General features: G+C 44.0%; 1 protein-coding gene across 2 annotated transcripts in view; it reads left to right on the plus strand.

Annotated features, from left to right (window-relative positions):
- Window positions 1-17,096, plus strand: part of Spen (spen family transcriptional repressor) — a 72,055-nt gene that overhangs the window by 36,679 nt on the left and 18,280 nt on the right. For both annotated transcript variants that reach the window (XM_034503595.2, XM_034503596.2), the window contains exons 4-9: window positions 6,265-6,425; window positions 7,056-7,256; window positions 11,208-11,359; window positions 13,046-13,171; window positions 13,469-13,582; window positions 15,409-15,522. In XM_034503595.2, the coding sequence (XP_034359486.1) occupies window positions 6,265-6,425; window positions 7,056-7,256; window positions 11,208-11,359; window positions 13,046-13,171; window positions 13,469-13,582; window positions 15,409-15,522 (868 nt within the window). The remainder of the gene's footprint in view (window positions 1-6,264; window positions 6,426-7,055; window positions 7,257-11,207; window positions 11,360-13,045; window positions 13,172-13,468; window positions 13,583-15,408; window positions 15,523-17,096) is intronic.

Below are 17,096 nucleotides of genomic sequence, written 5' to 3' on the forward strand. Positions count from 1 at the left end.
TGGATACCGGGAATTGAACCCAGGTCCTCTTCAAGAACAAGTGTTCTTAACTGCTGAGCTGCCTCGCCAGCCTTCCAAACTGAGATTTAAAGGTAGTGTCTATTAAAAACAGTTTCTGGGTTAGGGAAGGCGACTCCGTCAGTAAGCTTGCCATGTAAGCATGCGGATCTCAGTTGGGATGCCCAGCACCCATGTAAAAAGCTGGCTGTGGCGTACTTGCAGACAGGATTCCTAGGGCTTGCTGGCCAGCCACTCTAGCAGAATCAGCCAGCTCCTAGGCACACCATGTCATTCACCACACATGTGGGTCCATGTGAGTGTGTACACACACATATTAGCTCTCTGTCTATGACTTTGACTACTCTCAGTGTCTAGTATGGAACCATAAGTGTGTTTTTGTGTCAGACTCTTTCATTCAGCACACTGAGTTTACTCCCTCTTTAAGTGTGAATAATAGAGTAGTATTGTGTGTGCCCACTGCACACTACATTTTGTGTATCGGTAATCAGCTGTTTCACACTTGGTTTTAAGCGCCTGCCTTTTGACTGCAGACCATGCTGCGTGTGGGTATACAGATGCCCATGAGTCTCTTGCAGGTTTTTTGGTGTGTGGGCACGGGGAAAGCGTTGGATTATACAGTGTTGAATTTGGGGGACCTGCTATACGCTTCTCCCGGTGACTGTGCTATTTCAACACCTGCACAAAAGCCTCCGAATTCTTTACATCCTGATTGTTTGGAGACAGAGCATTGTAGCAAGCTAGCCTTAAACTCTCCACCTTCCTGTCTCAGCCTTCTAAGTGTTGGCTCTACACCTACAGTAGCTCATGGCTGAGGCTGGAGAATTGCTGCAAGTGTAAGGCCAGTATGGCCTAGTGGAAGGAAGGTAATCCATCATGTAGGTTTTGCTATGTTGGGTTATGAGACAGGTCCTAGTTCTATACTTTACACTTCCAGATCCTCTGGTCCTCCGCAGTCTCCTGAGCCAGCAGCGACTCCTCTGTCACCACATTTGCCCATCCTGTCTCTGCCTTGATCTCCATCTGGGTGTGGCCCTGATAGCTACTGTTTCATGTACTTACTTTTCATTAGTTCAAGTCCTTTGCAAATTTTGGGGACCCCCCCTCCCCTTGATTGTTTGAGTTGAATCATTTAAAAAGACAAATTGAGTCTATCTCATTCAGAAGCTGTATTAGTCAGGGTTCTCTAGATACAGGATTTACAGAATGACTCTATATTTAGAAGGGAATTTATTAGAACGGTTTACAGGCCGTAGTCTAGCTAATTCAATAATGGCTAGTTGTGAACGAAAAGTCCCAGGAATCCAGTAGTTTGTCAGTCCACAAGGCTGAAGCCTTTGCTGGCCTTCATCAGACTCTAGAGTCCTGAAGATGTAGTAGGCTCTAATGCAGTGAAGGAGTGGACTTGCTAGCCAGGGACGAGTAAAAGGGCAGAGAGCAGAGGCTTCTTTCTTCTGTGTCCTTATATATAGACTTCCAGCAGAAGGGGTGGCCAGGTTAAAAGGGTGTCTTCTCGCCTCAACATCTAGATTAAATGTGGATCTTTTTACTTAAGATTAAACCTTAAGTAAATTAATTAAGCAAAAATCCCTCCATTTTTGGATTTTTGTTAGTTCCAGATGTAGTCAGGTTGACAACCAAGAACAGTCATCAGCAGGGCTGAAGAGAAGACAGCTCAGCAGCAGGAGAGCTAGCTGGTCTTGCAGAAGACTCAAGCTCGGGTCCTAGCACCCAAACTGCACAGCTCACAATTTCCTGGAGCTTCAAGAGATCTGACATTTTCTTCTGGTCTTATAGCAAAAATGTATGCGTGTGCTACACACACACATACACATAAACAGAAATAAGAATAATCTTTGAAATGTTAGTTATAAAGCAAAATAATCCAGTAACCTAATATGTAATAGAGGTTTTATTAATTTTTAATATACATTTTAAAAATTATATTTTTTGTATGTGTGCATGTGTGTGCATACCTGCATGCCATGCCTACTCCTTACACATGAAAATCAGGGGACAGCTTGTGATATTTAACTCTTTCTTCCACCATGTGTTGTATCAAGCTTGGCAGTAAGGGCCTTTATGTACAGTGCCATCTTACCAACTCTGTTCATATTGAGCTTTGAGGTCTGGGCATGGTGATGCACACCTTTTTTTTGTTGTTGTTGTTTTTGTTTTGTTTTTTGGGTTTTTTTTTGAGACAGGGTTTCTCTGTGTAGCTCAGGCTGTCCTGGAACTCACTCTGTAGACCAGGCTGGCCTCGAACTCAGAAATCCGCCTGCCTCTGCCTCCCAAGTGCTGGGAGTAAAGGCGTGCGCCACCACCGCCCGGCATGATGCACACCTTTAATCTCAGCACTCAGAAAGATGGATCTCTGAGTTCGTGGCCAGCCTGGTCTACACAGCTAGATCCAGGACGACCAGGGCTACACAGAGAAGCCCTGTTCTGAAAAAAAAATCATCATCATCGTCGTCATCATCATCGTCATCATCGTTATTTTAGTTGTTGTTGTTGTTGTTGTGCTTTGGTGAGGAAAAACATCCATTACCTTAAGTCTTTTAGCATGAATGAACAAGGGCTTGTTTCAGAGTCCGTAATTAAAGTAATTGGAATGGTTTTCATTCATGTCAACTTTGTTAGCAGTGCTATTTGTTTTCCTCATTATTTGTTTCAAAATTACAAAATATCTGCAAGCTGCATGTGGTGGTGCACAGGTTGGGGTTAGGGGCAGAGGAAGGTGGATCTCTTGAGTTAGAGGCCAGCCTGGTCTATACAGAGAGTTCAGGACATCCTAGGCTACACAGAGAAACCCTGTCTGGAAAACCAACAGACCATCTGCAGAGTTTTTGGCCTTGCTGTCTGTCAATAGGAGGAGAAACTGCATTTTCCTTTTCTTGTTTGCTGTGATCAGCAGACTCCAGCATAGTTGGAGAACCCAGCCTTCTCTTCAGTCTGGCTTTAGAAGTTGACATGGAGGAAGGAGGGCAAAGACCTTGAGAATGTCATCTCCGCACACACTGTGGCATGTTCATGTACACAGTATACACACACCTATACACCCATACCAAACAAACAAGTGTAAGAAGACATACAATATACTTTGCCTTTAACTAGAGGGTCTGGTGTGGAGAAATCATTGGTGCTGTTGGGGTTGGAAGGTTATGAGAAGGAACAACTAAGAAAACGCCAGCATGGTGGCCCACAGGTATTCCCAGGAGTGATTCTTAGTCACAGAAAGACTTGGAAGCCTGCATGGATTACATAAGCAAAATTGTTTAATACTGGATATCTGTATCCCCAGTACTCTAGCTTGTGGGGTTAGTGAGTTACAGTCCATCCTGCACTGTGTGAAGAAACCCTGTCCAAAGAAAGAAAAGAAAAGAGAAGAGAGGGGGAGTTTCTCTTGGTACAGTGATGCATTTTATAATGCAGACAACTTTTCTGTATCTGAGGGAAGCACGGAGCACTGTGCTCACAATTTGAAGTGTGTAATGAAAAGATCCACTGGACACTTTCCCCTCCTGATTTCACGCTTATGAGTTATGTAGAAGAAACTGTTAGCTACCTGATGAGAGGAGAAGTCAATTAATTCAGAGCTGAGTATTCAGAAGCATTAATTCAGAGCTGAGTATGGTGGCATACGCCATCCTGACCTATGTGGTGAGTTCCAGGGCAGGTCTATGTAGAGAGGCCCTGGCTTTAAAAACAGCGTGGTGGCGCACACCTTTAATCCCAGCACTTGGGAGCAGAGGTAGGAGGATCACTAAGTTCGAGGCCAGCCTGGTCTACAGTGTGAGTTCCAGTACAGCCAGGGCTACACAGAGAAACCCTGTCTCTAACAAACACAATTATTGCTTCAGATTCTAAATCATTCCCTGTTTCAACAAAACAAACAAAATCAGGCCAGCAAGATGGCTTGGAAGTAAAGGAGCTTGCCACCAAGCCTAATGACCTGAGTTGGATCCTAGGGACCTACATGGTAGAAGGAGAGAATCAACTCTAAAAAGTTGTGTCCTCTGACCTCCACACGCGCACACACAGCCGTGAGATAGAACCGTAAGCTGTCACTGCCAGCCTTTGTCCTCTGACCTCCACATGCACACACAGCCGTGAGATAGCTCTCACTGCCAGGCTTTCTACAATGCCCAAGCTTAAGTTTTTCATCGTAAAAGAAACTTTTTAAAGTTCATCAGGAAAATAAACTTTACTTCATTATATAAGCAGTATAAGTATAAGTTAGAAATTATGTTGTCATGGAAATTCACATTAACTTGAAGAAAAATGCCTATATAGGTAAAAATAATGTAAATTCTTCAAGCAACACAAGTCACAAGGGTGGCTACAGTATTGAATGCACTACACAGTATCACCTGAAATTTCATCTAATCACAAAGTAACTATTAAGGGAAACATCTTCATCCCAGTGTTAGGTATATAGACACAAATTCCTTAGCAACGAATAAATAGGTAAATGCCAACTGTGCTGGCATACATGTGTAGTCTACAGATCTACATAGCAAGATCCTCTCTTAAACAAAAGCAACAACTAAACATGGATAAGACCTTAAATTCTGGCTTTGGAAATGAGCAGGCAACCACAAGTTACACACAGGATCACATTAAAAAGACACAGGGAAGGGGCTGTTGGGAGAGCTCAGTGGATTCAAAGTGCTTGCCTGAGTCCAGGCCTGAGAACCATACGGCAAAGGGAGAGAACCAGTACTGTCAAGTGTCCTCTGCTTCTGCAGACACAAGCCGTGGCATATGTATTCAGAAGGCAGAACAGGTGGGTGTCTGCTTGTTGAAGGCCAGCCTGATCTACATAAATCACTGCATCCAGACCAGCTAAGGCTACATAGTAAGAAACTGGCTCAAACAGAATAAAACAACAAATAATCTGTCCGGTATGGTGGCTCAAGAGTCAATACATTCCAGTAGAGGATTGCCAGTGAGTGCCCCACCAGCTCCAGCCTCAGACCCAGCCTCAGACCGAGACCCTGCCGTGAACCTCCGTGGAGCCTTGGGAGATAGAGGCCTGCTCCACCACTCCTGGCTTCTTAATGAGCTTAAGAAAATACATCCTTTCTCAGTACCTGGAAGGAGCCTTCTTGTTGTTCAGCTGACCAACTCCCTTCCTGAGGATTTTGTTAAAACGAAGGAGAATAACAAAGTCCATTTTATTAACTTGTCACTTCCCCCGTCACCCACAGAGAAGCCAAGCTGACAAGGCTCAAGTAAGTCGTTGTACTTCATCCTCAGTCACTCAAGAGTCTAGAAAGTAAGTCATCTGCACACTTGTGTTGGAGATTATACTTCATAAGGACCGACAGTGCTCTTGCCAGTGACACCTCTAAAATTCAAACCTAGGGGCCTGGAGAGATGGCTCAGTGGTTAAGAGCACTGACTGCTCTACCAGAGGTCCTGAGTTCAATTCCCAGCAACCACATGATGGCTCACAACCATCTGTAGTGGGATCTGATGCCCTCTTCTGGTGTCTGAAGACAGTGATAGTGAATTCACATAAAATGAACAACTAGATCTAAAATAAATAAATAAATAAATAAATAAATAAATAAATATTTATTTATTTATTAAAATAAATATTAAAATAAAAAAACTTGAAAAAATGTTTTTAAAAAAATAAAATTCAAACCTAGAATGTACCAAAATCCAAAACTCAAAAACTCAGAGCCAGCATGACATCAGTGTGGAAAAGTTTGTGCCATGGAGTTTCATTTCACGCATACAGTTCTTAAAAAGCCTGTATGCTGTTATCTTGAGGCTGTGTGTAGTGTGTGCTTGAAAGGTGAATGCTCTGTTTGCCTTGAGTTGTGTATCTGTAACAGTCGCAAGAGCCTAAGAGACCTGTTCAGGGAATGAGCAGTGGTCTGGAGCCATTATTCAGAGCCAATCCCACCGGTCTGTCACAGCTGCTACTGTTGGTATTCTAAGGGAATCACATACAGTGATGTGTTTCTTTGCTTTTTTGAGGTAAGGTTTTGCTCTATGTAGCCCAGGCTAGACTCAAAGTCTCGAATCTTAGTGCTACCACCTGTAGGACGTAGGGTGACAGACACAGTGACCTGAAATGGGGCAGTCGATCCAGTGTAGAAGCTGCAGTTTGGTCTCCGTGTAGCCCCATAGCTAGTGTTGCTGTTTCTTCTCTGTAGTTGATGTTTTTCTTTTTCTCTGTCATTACTAACGTCTGTGTCTCCCTGTGTTGTATGTTTGCTGTTCTGATTGTAGTAGTGACTCCAGCAGCACGTCCAGTGACGACTCTCCGGCCCGCTCAGTTCAGTCGGCTGCAGTCCCCGCACCCACTTCCCAGTTGCTTTCATCTCTTGAAAAAGATGAGCCCCGGAAAAGTTTTGGGATCAAAGTTCAGAATCTTCCAGTACGCTCTACAGGTAAAATTCCATATAAGTGCATTTCCTCCCAGCTGAGAGAGATTGCAGCGCTCATGGCTGAGCTGGGATGGGCAGTTCAGTTTACATGGCCTGGTTCTGTGGTTCCTTAGCGTTTGATGCCACAAACAAGAAGCAGATGATTATCAGAACTGTGTGTGGCTTGTTTCCTAAGCATTGAGAGCAAAGTTCTCAGCAGCAGGAGGAGGAAGAGGAGGAGCAAGGGCGGCTGGGAGTCAGGCTTTGAGGGAAGCAGCCAGGGTCAGCATGGAATGGTCTTCAGACTGTCACTTGGCACACAGTAAGGAAGTAGAGAAGTGCAGGGACAGCAGCTTAGGATTCTCACTGTGTGCAAAAAAGATAGAAAGACAGAAGCAGCAATTGGGCTTTGGAGTTGAAGCTCAGAAAAGCAGGCAGTACACACACACACACACACACACACACACACACACACACACACACACTCACTCACTCACTCACATGTATATGAATATCACAGATATAGGCAGAATATGGTTTTCTTTTGAAATAGGTATTTTTCTAGATTAAATATTTTTGGTTTGGGGAAATTAGTTTGCTTTGGGGTTGCAGATAACATGAGAAAAATTTGCTTGTTTTTGTTTGGCTATGTAGATACAAGCCTTAAAGATGGCCTTTTCCATGAATTTAAGAAGTTTGGCAAGGTGACTTCAGTGCAGATCCACGGGGCCTCCGAGGAGAGGTACGGCCTGGTGTTCTTCCGGCAGCAAGAGGACCAAGAAAAAGCACTGACTGCATCGAAGGGAAAGCTCTTCTTTGGCATGCAGATTGAGGTGACTGCGTGGGTAGGACCAGGTAAGACTGGGAAATTGGCCTTCAGTTAGAAAATCACATCGCCCTTTCAGTAGGTTTGTGAGTGGTGCTTAGCACTCGGCACAATCTGCTTTCATTTCTTAATTTACTGGCCCAGTGTCTTAGTTTTAGAAGGTGGCTGAGTTCTTCAGTCACCTTAAGGAAGCACACTGAATTGCTTGGATGGGGGTACTGAGCTGAGCTTTTGTCATGGAGATATTATACCTTTGAGAGTAGGTATGTGCAGTTCAGGCCACCTAAAGGATGGGAGTGATTGACATACAAGAGAGACTAGAATTAGTCTGCATTAGAAAGCAAACTCCATGTTAATATCATTTGAAGGAGTCATTTGCATTTTGTCAAGCATAAATTAACCCCGCTATTCTAGGTGACTTGTTAGAGATTTGGATTGTCTCGGTACTGGATCAGAGCCTGAACCCTGGCAGCAGCCTTAAGCCAGACTCAGTACTCGTCCAGATCCTCTGTACTTGATTCAGTGTGATAGCAAGCAGCAGGAGGGCTCAGTTTAAGAACACTCACGGTGCACTGCCCCCGCAGGGCACTGGGATGGATTCTTAGAACCCACATCAGGCAGCTCCCAACCACTCTCTGCCCTCTTCTGGTCTCTGGGCACCCATGTACACATGGCATACATTCATACAGACACACATAAACGACAAAAACTTTAAAAAGATGAGAAGCAGAGAAGGGAGACCGCACATTATTCAGTGGCTGTATCAAGAAGACCATGGACACTAACACCCCAGTCTTTCTCCAGGGTCGTGACATGACATTGGCGTTTAATTAGAGGACAGATGTACACACCTAAGCAGTCCTGCTCGATAATGTCGTGGAGCAGGAGCAGGTGTATCTTTGAGAGATGTGAGGACGATTGGTATGGATGTGACCGACCCCCTGAGAATAAAAAGGAAACACTCCTGTTAGCTTGGCTCTCCTGTAAGACTCTTGCATGGACTCCGCTCAGTTGTTGTCCGTTTCAGAAAACACGCAGTGCTTGTTTTATAGTGGAGCGGCTCCACCACAGTCTGTCTACCTGATTCAGAATTTGGATGTTTGAACAGACTGTGAGCAGTTTAATAGAGCTATTATTAGACAGTGAGTTTGTGAATCTGAGAAAAGTAAACCTTAAGCTTTGAATAGAATTTATAGCCCATTTCCATGGTATTCATCTTAGACTGTTCATCTTAGTTGATTAAAAAAACATGAATATGTAGATAATATTTATATTGAATGAAGCATAATATTGACAGAGTGGGTATTAAAGTTACGTGTGTGTATTGTGTGTGTGTATATATATATAATTTTATAATGGCATTTTAAAATGGAATTTGGGTATATTGTTATTATAGTCCATTGCTGACAAAGGTAACTCAGGTGAGAAAGGGTATGCATTGGCTCACAGTTCTGGGGTTCACCTTGGGGTGGGGAAGAGGGAGCTTGAGGTGGCTGGTCACATGCATTAGCACCTAAATGCAGTTGTCACCCACATTTAGGGTGATCCTCCCATCTCAGTTACCCTCCTTTAGAAAGTCCTCACCGACATATCCAGATACTTCCATGATAGTTCTAACTCTTCTCAAATGACAGTCAGATAATACATTATGCCAGAATTCAGAGACCATTTTTTGTCCAAAGACTTTTTTCTCCCATTACTCACTGAGTTGTAGGTACGCCCCAAATTATACTCAACTAAGTTCTTTTTGTTTTGTTTTCTTCAGACAGAGTCTCACTGTGTAGCACAAGCTAGTCTAGAACTCACTGTGTAGTCCAGATTTCCCTTACTTACGGTAGTCCTCCTTCCTCAGCTTCTGGAGTGCTAAGTTACAAGTGAGAGCCACCACAGGTATCAGGGATTCTCCTTGGATTGCTGTGGATGTTATGGACCTCTTGAGAAATACTCAGTGTGCCCCTAACCTGTGCGGGTCTTAAACAGTCATCAGCTGTTAACTAATGAAGATCTAATTCAGGGGTTTTCATGGAAGACGGCACTCAGCTCTTTAAGCTTGTATGGATACTTTAAGATGGTATAAGGTTTCCTAACCTTAGTTGTAGCATTCAAAACAGTTGGCTTCTTATTCGTTCTTTTGAGACAGTCTTATGTAAACCAGGCCAACCTTAAATTCTGTATCAGTTGCTTACAGTTCCCAAATGCTGGGGTTAGAGATGGGGCCACCATCCTCAGTTCATCTTTTTTGTTTGTTTGTTTGTTTGTTTGTTTAAGACGGGGTTTCATAGAGCCCAAGCTAGCCTTGAATTTGCATGTAGCAAAGACTAGCTTCAGAGTCGTTTTCCTTCTACCTCCACCTGCTGGGGTTATAGGAAGCCTCCCCTGCCTGACTTCGTCTCATGCCTGCTACACAACGAGCTCACACATTCTGAGCTACAGCCTCAGCTTGTCTACATATCTTTTTTTTTTTTTAAAGACAGGGTTTCTCTGCATCTCTGGCCATCCTGGAACTAACTCTGTAGATCAGGCTGGTGTTGAACTCAGAGATCCACCTCCCTCTTCCTCCCGAGCGAGCGCTGGGGTTGAGGCATTCGCCATCTCGTCCAGCTTTCTACTTATCTTTGTGTTAGGCTTGTTTTACATTTTTAAAAAGTAGAGAACATGTAGTGCTGAGCTATAAATATCATCAAAGCCTTGAGTGCCTGTGTCAGAATTCATAAGTGGAGCTTTAGCAGAGCTGTGATTAAATTAGATGCAAGGCTTTTCATTATAGAAAAGAAAGAAAAGAAACCTTGCAGATGTTGTTAGGGACCACATAACAGCAAAAAAAGAGAGCCACAAGTGTCACTGGAGTCACTTCCTGTGCAGTTCCTCTTACATGTACATCTGAAAGTCTTTTTAAGTTAACTGTATAGTATCTGTATAGTATCTGTATAGTGTCTGCATGTATGTCTGTGCATATATTTTTCTGGTGTTCATGGAAACTAGAAGGTGTTGGATCCCTTGGAACTGGGTGCTGGGACTTGAACCTGGGTCCTCTGCAAGAGTAGCCAGTGCTTGGCTGCAGAATCATCTCTCCATCCCCTAGAAGTCTTCATTTAGACATTTGACATCAATGTAATGTACATGAAATGTTGACTATCATTAAAATCTTAAAAGTAAATGAAACTAGCCAATGACCTGGAGCTGTTCCTGCTGAGCTGTGTTTATTTCATTATAGATTGTGGGGTATGTGTAGATTTGGGTGTTTTGAGATGGGGTTGCCCTGTGCAGCCCACAGTTGCCTGGAACTCTCTCTGTGCCACAGGCTGGCTTTGAACTCTCAAATCTCCTGGGTCTGCCTTCTAAATGCTAGGATTAGAGGTGTGTATCACCTAAACAAATTACAGTTTCATTCTCTGTTAAGATGAGAGGGTAAAATGTACTTATCTGGTGACCCGAGTCTACTCCTGGAGCCCTTGTACAGTTGAATAGAGAGAGCCCACTGACAAACAGTCTGTTGACTTCCATTCACACACGCCCACACTCACATCGTGTGCATACACTGTAATAATGAATGTAGCACTGGTCATGATGTTGCACACTTTTAATCCTAGCACTCAGAGGGCAGAGGCAGGCAGATGTATATATTTGAGTTCAAGGCCAGTCTGGCCTACATACAACTCACAGAATTATCTGTGTATTGAAGGCTTGTTAAGACATGGTGAAGCCTGTTTCAAAACAAACCCAAACCATCCAAGCAACCAAACAAAACTATTTCTTATTAAATTTCTGTGTGTGTGCGAGTGACATCTTCAGTTTCTGCACATTTCCTGTTTTTTTTTTTTGAAAGTGTCTGCTGTGTAGTCAGGCTGGTCTTGAACTCCAGGCCTGTCAGCCTTGTTTCCTGACTGCCAAGGGTACAGGCCTGTCTACCAAGCCCAGAATGAGACAGCTTGTCAGTTGTGTATTAAAGCCCCTGTTCTCTCTGCCCCATCTACTCACAGAGACAGAGAGCGAGAATGAGTTCCGGCCGTTGGACGAGAGGATAGATGAATTCCACCCCAAAGCAACCAGAACGCTTTTCATTGGGAACCTCGAAAAAACGACTACTTACCACGACCTTCGAAACATTTTCCAGCGCTTTGGAGAAATTGTGGTATGTTGCTTTACTGATAAAATGCCGTAGATCCTTGTGGAACATAAGCATAGGGCAGAGGGTAGATGTGGGTATGTGATATTTAAGGGTGAGTTCAAGTTTCCCCTTTGCTCTACACTTTTTTAGTTTTTAAAGACTAATGTCTCATGTACTCCAAGCTTACCTTGAACCAGTAGTCTTTCCTCAGCCTCTTCAGTGTTAGGATTCTGGGTGTGAAACCTGCTTTCCCCATCCTCCCATTAAAAAGTTTTTAGAGACTCTTATTTAAAACAAACAACAACAACAACAAAAAGAATATGCATCTGCATATTTTGCCTGTATGTATATATGTCTGTATACGATGTGTCTGTGCACCGTGGAGGTCAAAAGTGGGCACTGCTCTCCTGGAACTGGATTTCCAGGTGATCTGGAGCTCGGGTACGAACTAGAAACCGAATTCAGGTTCTCTACAGAGCAGTCAGTGCTCTTGAACATCGAGCCATCTCTCCAGCTCCCTTTTAAAAAATTTGAGACAGTCTTGCTATGTAGGCCAGCCTGGTCTACAGAGTGAGTTCCAGGCTAGCTAGGCTACAGGTTTTTGGGTTAATTTGTTTTGTATTTATGATATGTAATTATGTATATGTGCCACTAACTAAGGCCAGAGGTATCAGAGCTGGAGTTAAAGGCAGTTAGGAGTAGCCAGAAGTGGGTGCTGGGAACTGAACTCGGCCTCTCTGCAAGCAGAGTCAGTCCTTGCCTTAATCACTGAGCTACCTCTCCAGCCATAGACTCTTTTTTGAAAAGAAATAAATATTTTTATAATTTTAAATGGCTTTTTAAAATTGTTGTCATTTGGTTTTGTGTTTGTTTTTGAAGAGGGGATGCTGGAGAGATGAACCAGTACTTAAGAGCACCAGGGTTCATTTTCTGTACCTGCCTGGTGGCTCACAACCCTCTATAATTACAGTTCCCCTAGGATCCAGTGCCCTCTTGTGGCCTCTGCAGGCACTGCACACATGTGCTACACAAACACACATGCAGGCAAAACACCCATAACACATACAATACAAATAAATAAGCCTTTGAGGGAAAGTGAGAGATTGGTTCCCATATGTCACTCAGCCCTTGAGCGACCAGAGCTCCTGCCTTCCTGACAGCACATGCTGTCGACAGCAAGGTATAACCATACCTTGTTTTTTTTTCTCTTTCTTTTCTTTGTTTTGAGACAGGGTTTCTCTGTGTAGCCCTGGCCAACCTGGAACTCACTCTGTAGACCAGGCTGGCTTCGAACTCACAGAGCTCTGCCTGCCTCTGCCTCCTGAGTGGTGGTATTAAAGGTGAATACCGCCATGTCCGGCTCAGGTATTGTATTAAAGGGTTTGGCTCTATTAAAACTTTTTTTGATTTTAATTCCAAAGGGAATTACCTCTAAGTATTTCACTAAGTAGGTAACCTTTTCTTTGTTCCGAATTTTTTTTTGCCCTGGATTTGAAATTTGAAATTTTTTTGAGTTGCACACAGTTGCTTTTCTGCAGAAGCCTCCCATGGGATTGCTTTTATGGAATGCGGTCTTTCTACCTGCAGTTTACAGTGTATCTGGATACATGGCCGTCTAAGAAGCTGCTGATAATCCGACTTGTAATCATTCTATGTGGGCTCGGCTTCTCGTTGCCATTATTGCTAAGTGGTACTGATTGACTCTTTCAGGACATTGATATTAAGAAAGTGAATGGAGTTCCTCAGTATGCCTTCCTGCAGTACTGTGATATTGCCAGTGTGTGTAAGGCTATCAAGAAGATGGATGGAGAGTACCTTGGGAATAACCGCCTCAAGGTAAGCGGACTGCAGGAATCATACGTTGTTGCTATTTGATTTGCTTTAGGACTTTAGGGCCGCAGAAGGATAGTTATACTTACACACTGATTTGAACAGCTGAGGGTGTGGCTCATTGGTAGGTGACACATGTTAGCATGTGTGAGCTCCTGGGTTCAATAACCCAGTTGCATGCACACATGCGCGCGCGCACACACCGCTGGTTCAGCATTTTTATAAAAGCCTAGCTTTTTGAAAACTTTGTAATTGGATAGTAATTATGAGCTGTGGTGATAGAAGTTTCCCTTTTCATTTCAGCTGGGTTTTGGAAAGAGCATGCCTACCAACTGTGTATGGCTAGATGGGCTTTCTTCAACTGTGTCTGATCAGTATTTAACACGGCACTTCTGCCGGTACGGACCCGTGGTGAAGGTAGGCGCTGCTGCTGACCTTGTTCTCTTAATGGTCTGTCCCTCGGTCTTCCTTCTGTTGTCTCCTTTCCTTTTCTTTAATAATGTGTGTCTTAAAATGCTCTTCAGTGGGTCTGCAGAGATGCCCAGTGCTTTAAAAAGGCTCACTACTTTTTCAGAGGACACAAGTTCAGTTCCCAGCACTCAGACCAGGGGACTCAACCCTGTCTGTGACCCCAGTGCCAGTGATCTGACACACTCTCCTGGGCTCTGCAGGCACCTGTGTGTACAAGCACACACATAGAGATACATATGCATACATTTTTAATAAATACATTCAGATTTATGATCCGCGGGGCCAGGCTCTGTGTTTAGTCACTACCACTACAAGTCATCAATAAAGCTGTTTCCCAAACAGGCAGGATTCTAGGGGATCTCAGACTCCTTTACATATACTTAAATAAAACAGGATTTTAGGGGCTGGAGAGACGGCTCAGCAGTTAAGAGCACTGACTGCTCTTCCAGAGGTCCTGAGTCCCATTCCCAGCAACCACATGGTAGTTCACAGTTATCTGTAATAGGTTCTGATACCCTCTTCTGGTGTGTCTGAAGACAGACAGCTACAGTGTTCTCATAAAAATAAAATAAGTTAATTTAAAAAAAAAAGATTTAACAAAATACTTCTTATTCGCAACATACGCGTATTGCAGTCTTTGTTATTATTGCAGTTTTAAGAAATGAAGGTCTCGGCCGGGCAGTGGTGGCGCACGCCTTTAATCCCAGCACTTGGGAGGCAGAGGCAGGTGGATTTCTGAGTTCGAGGCTAGCCTGGTCTACAGAGTGAGTTCCAGGACAGCCAGGACTACACAGAGAAACCCTGTCTCAAAAAACCAAAAAAAAAAAAAAAAAGAAGAAGAAAGAAATAAGGAAAGAAATGAAGGTCTCATAAAAATAATTACTTGTCTTTATGCTGGGTTTTCAAATCAAATATCTGTATGTCCTGTGACCAGTGGAGCCCGGAAAGGTTGAGACAGTCACAGGATGTCTTTGTAGTACAGAAACAACAGTCCATGTCAAACAAGTTGGCAGCAAGGGCTGGCACCTGCATTTATCCTTTGAGCTCTGCAGATGCTCTATGACACACACGGGCCAGTCTCGTGGCCAGACATGGTGGCTCGTGGCTGTAATCTCAGCATTAGGTAGGCGTAGGCAGGAAGATTGCCACAATCGCAAGTCTGCCCTGTTCTGCACCGTAAGATCCTGTCTGAAATAATAACAGCACAGGGCTGGGTTAGGTAGACAGGGAAGAGAATTTACATCCAAACCAAAATGGAATCAAGTGTTCACCTTCACTTGTTTGTGATGGTGCTGAGGACTGAACACTGGGTCGTGCGGAACTAGGCAAGTCTGTTGAGTTTTGCCCATAAATTTGATCTGTGTTTAAGTACATACAGCAAAAATCTCACCTGACCTGTATTTGCCAGGAAGCATCCATAAACAACAGGAAAAGGCTCTCAGGCCAATTCTGTGGTCATATCATGATTTTGAGCCTTAGATAGAAGAACAGTCTTCTTACAGTGAAGATAGTAGACAAACAGTAAAATGTAGAAAAATAAAGGTGTGATAAACGCAGAGCCTCAGGACCACGATGCCCCTGCCTCTCCACACCAAACTTAGTGTGTTCATTAAGACATGCCTCTTTTGGAAAAGCGAGCATTTTTTCTGGAACACTCTAAATACAGTACTTTTTCTTAGTAACATCCTTGTGACTTCGGGTTTGGTTGGGACTGACATTCACACCAGTAGATAAAGCCATTGATTGTTTTTTTTTTTTTTTTTTTTTTGCAGGTTGTGTTTGACCGCTTGAAAGGCATGGCGCTGGTCCTTTACAGCGAGATCGAGTATGCACAAGCAGCCGTCAAGGAGACCAAGGGCAGGAAAATTGGTGGGAATAAGATTAAGGTGTGCACGGTGACCAGCAGCCAGAGGCCCACACAGCATGACACGCCTCAAACATTAAAAATGACAACAACAACTAAAAAACAGAAGCCAAACAAAAGTCTATTCAGATCTCTACCCATAGTTTACATTTGTAGGTGGCCAGCATGGAGTGGTTTATAAGTGGTTTTATTTGCCCCCAGGGTTTAGGGGAAATAGGATTTTCATGCTTGCTGTTTGGACTCAGGTCTTTTGTGCCCTTAGCCCTAGGTCCTTCCCTGCATATTATATAAAATACAACAACAGCCCTTCTCGAAGCACTTTCCCTCTCCCGGGTGCCTGGTGTTCTTACCTGTGTTCTTGGTGCAGGGCCCTCCTTTTCCCATTGCAGTGTGTGCCTGTGTGCCTGTGTGCCTGTGTGTCTGTGTGTCTGTGTGTCTGTGTGTGTGACTCATTTATTAATGTGGCTCTGCGCGCGCGCGCGCGCGTGTGTGTGTGTGTGTGTGTGTGTATGTGTGTGTGTGTGTGTGTGTGTGTGTGTGATTGTTTATAAAAACTTGCTGTTCATTGGCTGGCATAATAACGTAGTTAAGAAGTGATGATTAGATTAAAATACAATTATATTTTGGCAATAGGGCATAAAGTTGATGCCCGGCCACCTGTGACTGGAGCTGCGTTGTCCTCTGTGCCCTGTTGTAATGGTTATTCTGCAATGTTAACTGCACTGCCACCTGCCTGCCTGTTTATAAATTGCCCCAAGCATTCATCAACTCAGAATTCTGGGAGAAAGTGGTTTTTATTTTATTTTTTATTTCTTACTTTTTTTTGTTTTTTGGTTGTTTGTTGGAGTTACAGGGGAGAAGACTTCAGCTTGGGGGAGGGAAGGGTCGCACTGGGGTGGCCCCAAGCTTGTTATTGCCACCATCCTGTCTCCTCAGTTTGGGAATTGCATGAAGCCCAGCCCTCTCATTGGGTTTTAGGACCTTAAAATGTATCTGTCAATATTTGTATAGAATTTCAGAGTTTTATATTTAAAAACAATATTTCTCTTTAACTTCAAAATTGGCTGGGCATTGAAGAACATACTACCACATATCCATCCCTACCACAGGCCCCCCCCCCCCCATTCCACCCAGTTACCCTTCCCCACCTTCTCCCCATAGAAAGGAATAGGCCTCCCAGTGACGGCACTTAGCATGGCCCTGGATACCATAAGCCCAGGCATAAGCCTCGCAGGGCCTAAGAGCTAAAGGGCCAGTGATACTCCCAGTCCTGTTGCCAGGTGTCCCCAGACACAAAGCCCAGGGCCACGACACACACTCAGAGTACTTTGCAGAGCTGTGCAGACTGTGGCCATGGGTCTCTGCATTTGTTCCCAGCTGCCTCTCTGACAAGGACTGGACTAGCCATCTCTGAGCAGAGCAGGAAATGGTTAGTTGTCATTTCGTTGCTGTGGGGAGGAGTCGTGTTGGGTTCCACCCTACATGTCCAGGCCACACAGCTTCAGTTTCCAGTCATCCAGGCAGTGTTGGCCGCGGCCTCTCTCTTGTGTCAGGGCCTCAGATTGGACCAGTTACTGGTTGGCCAATGTGGTATAC

Source organism: Arvicanthis niloticus, chromosome 5 (assembly GCF_011762505.2).
Source record: "Arvicanthis niloticus isolate mArvNil1 chromosome 5, mArvNil1.pat.X, whole genome shotgun sequence".
NCBI classification, from domain to species: domain Eukaryota; kingdom Metazoa; phylum Chordata; class Mammalia; order Rodentia; family Muridae; genus Arvicanthis; species Arvicanthis niloticus.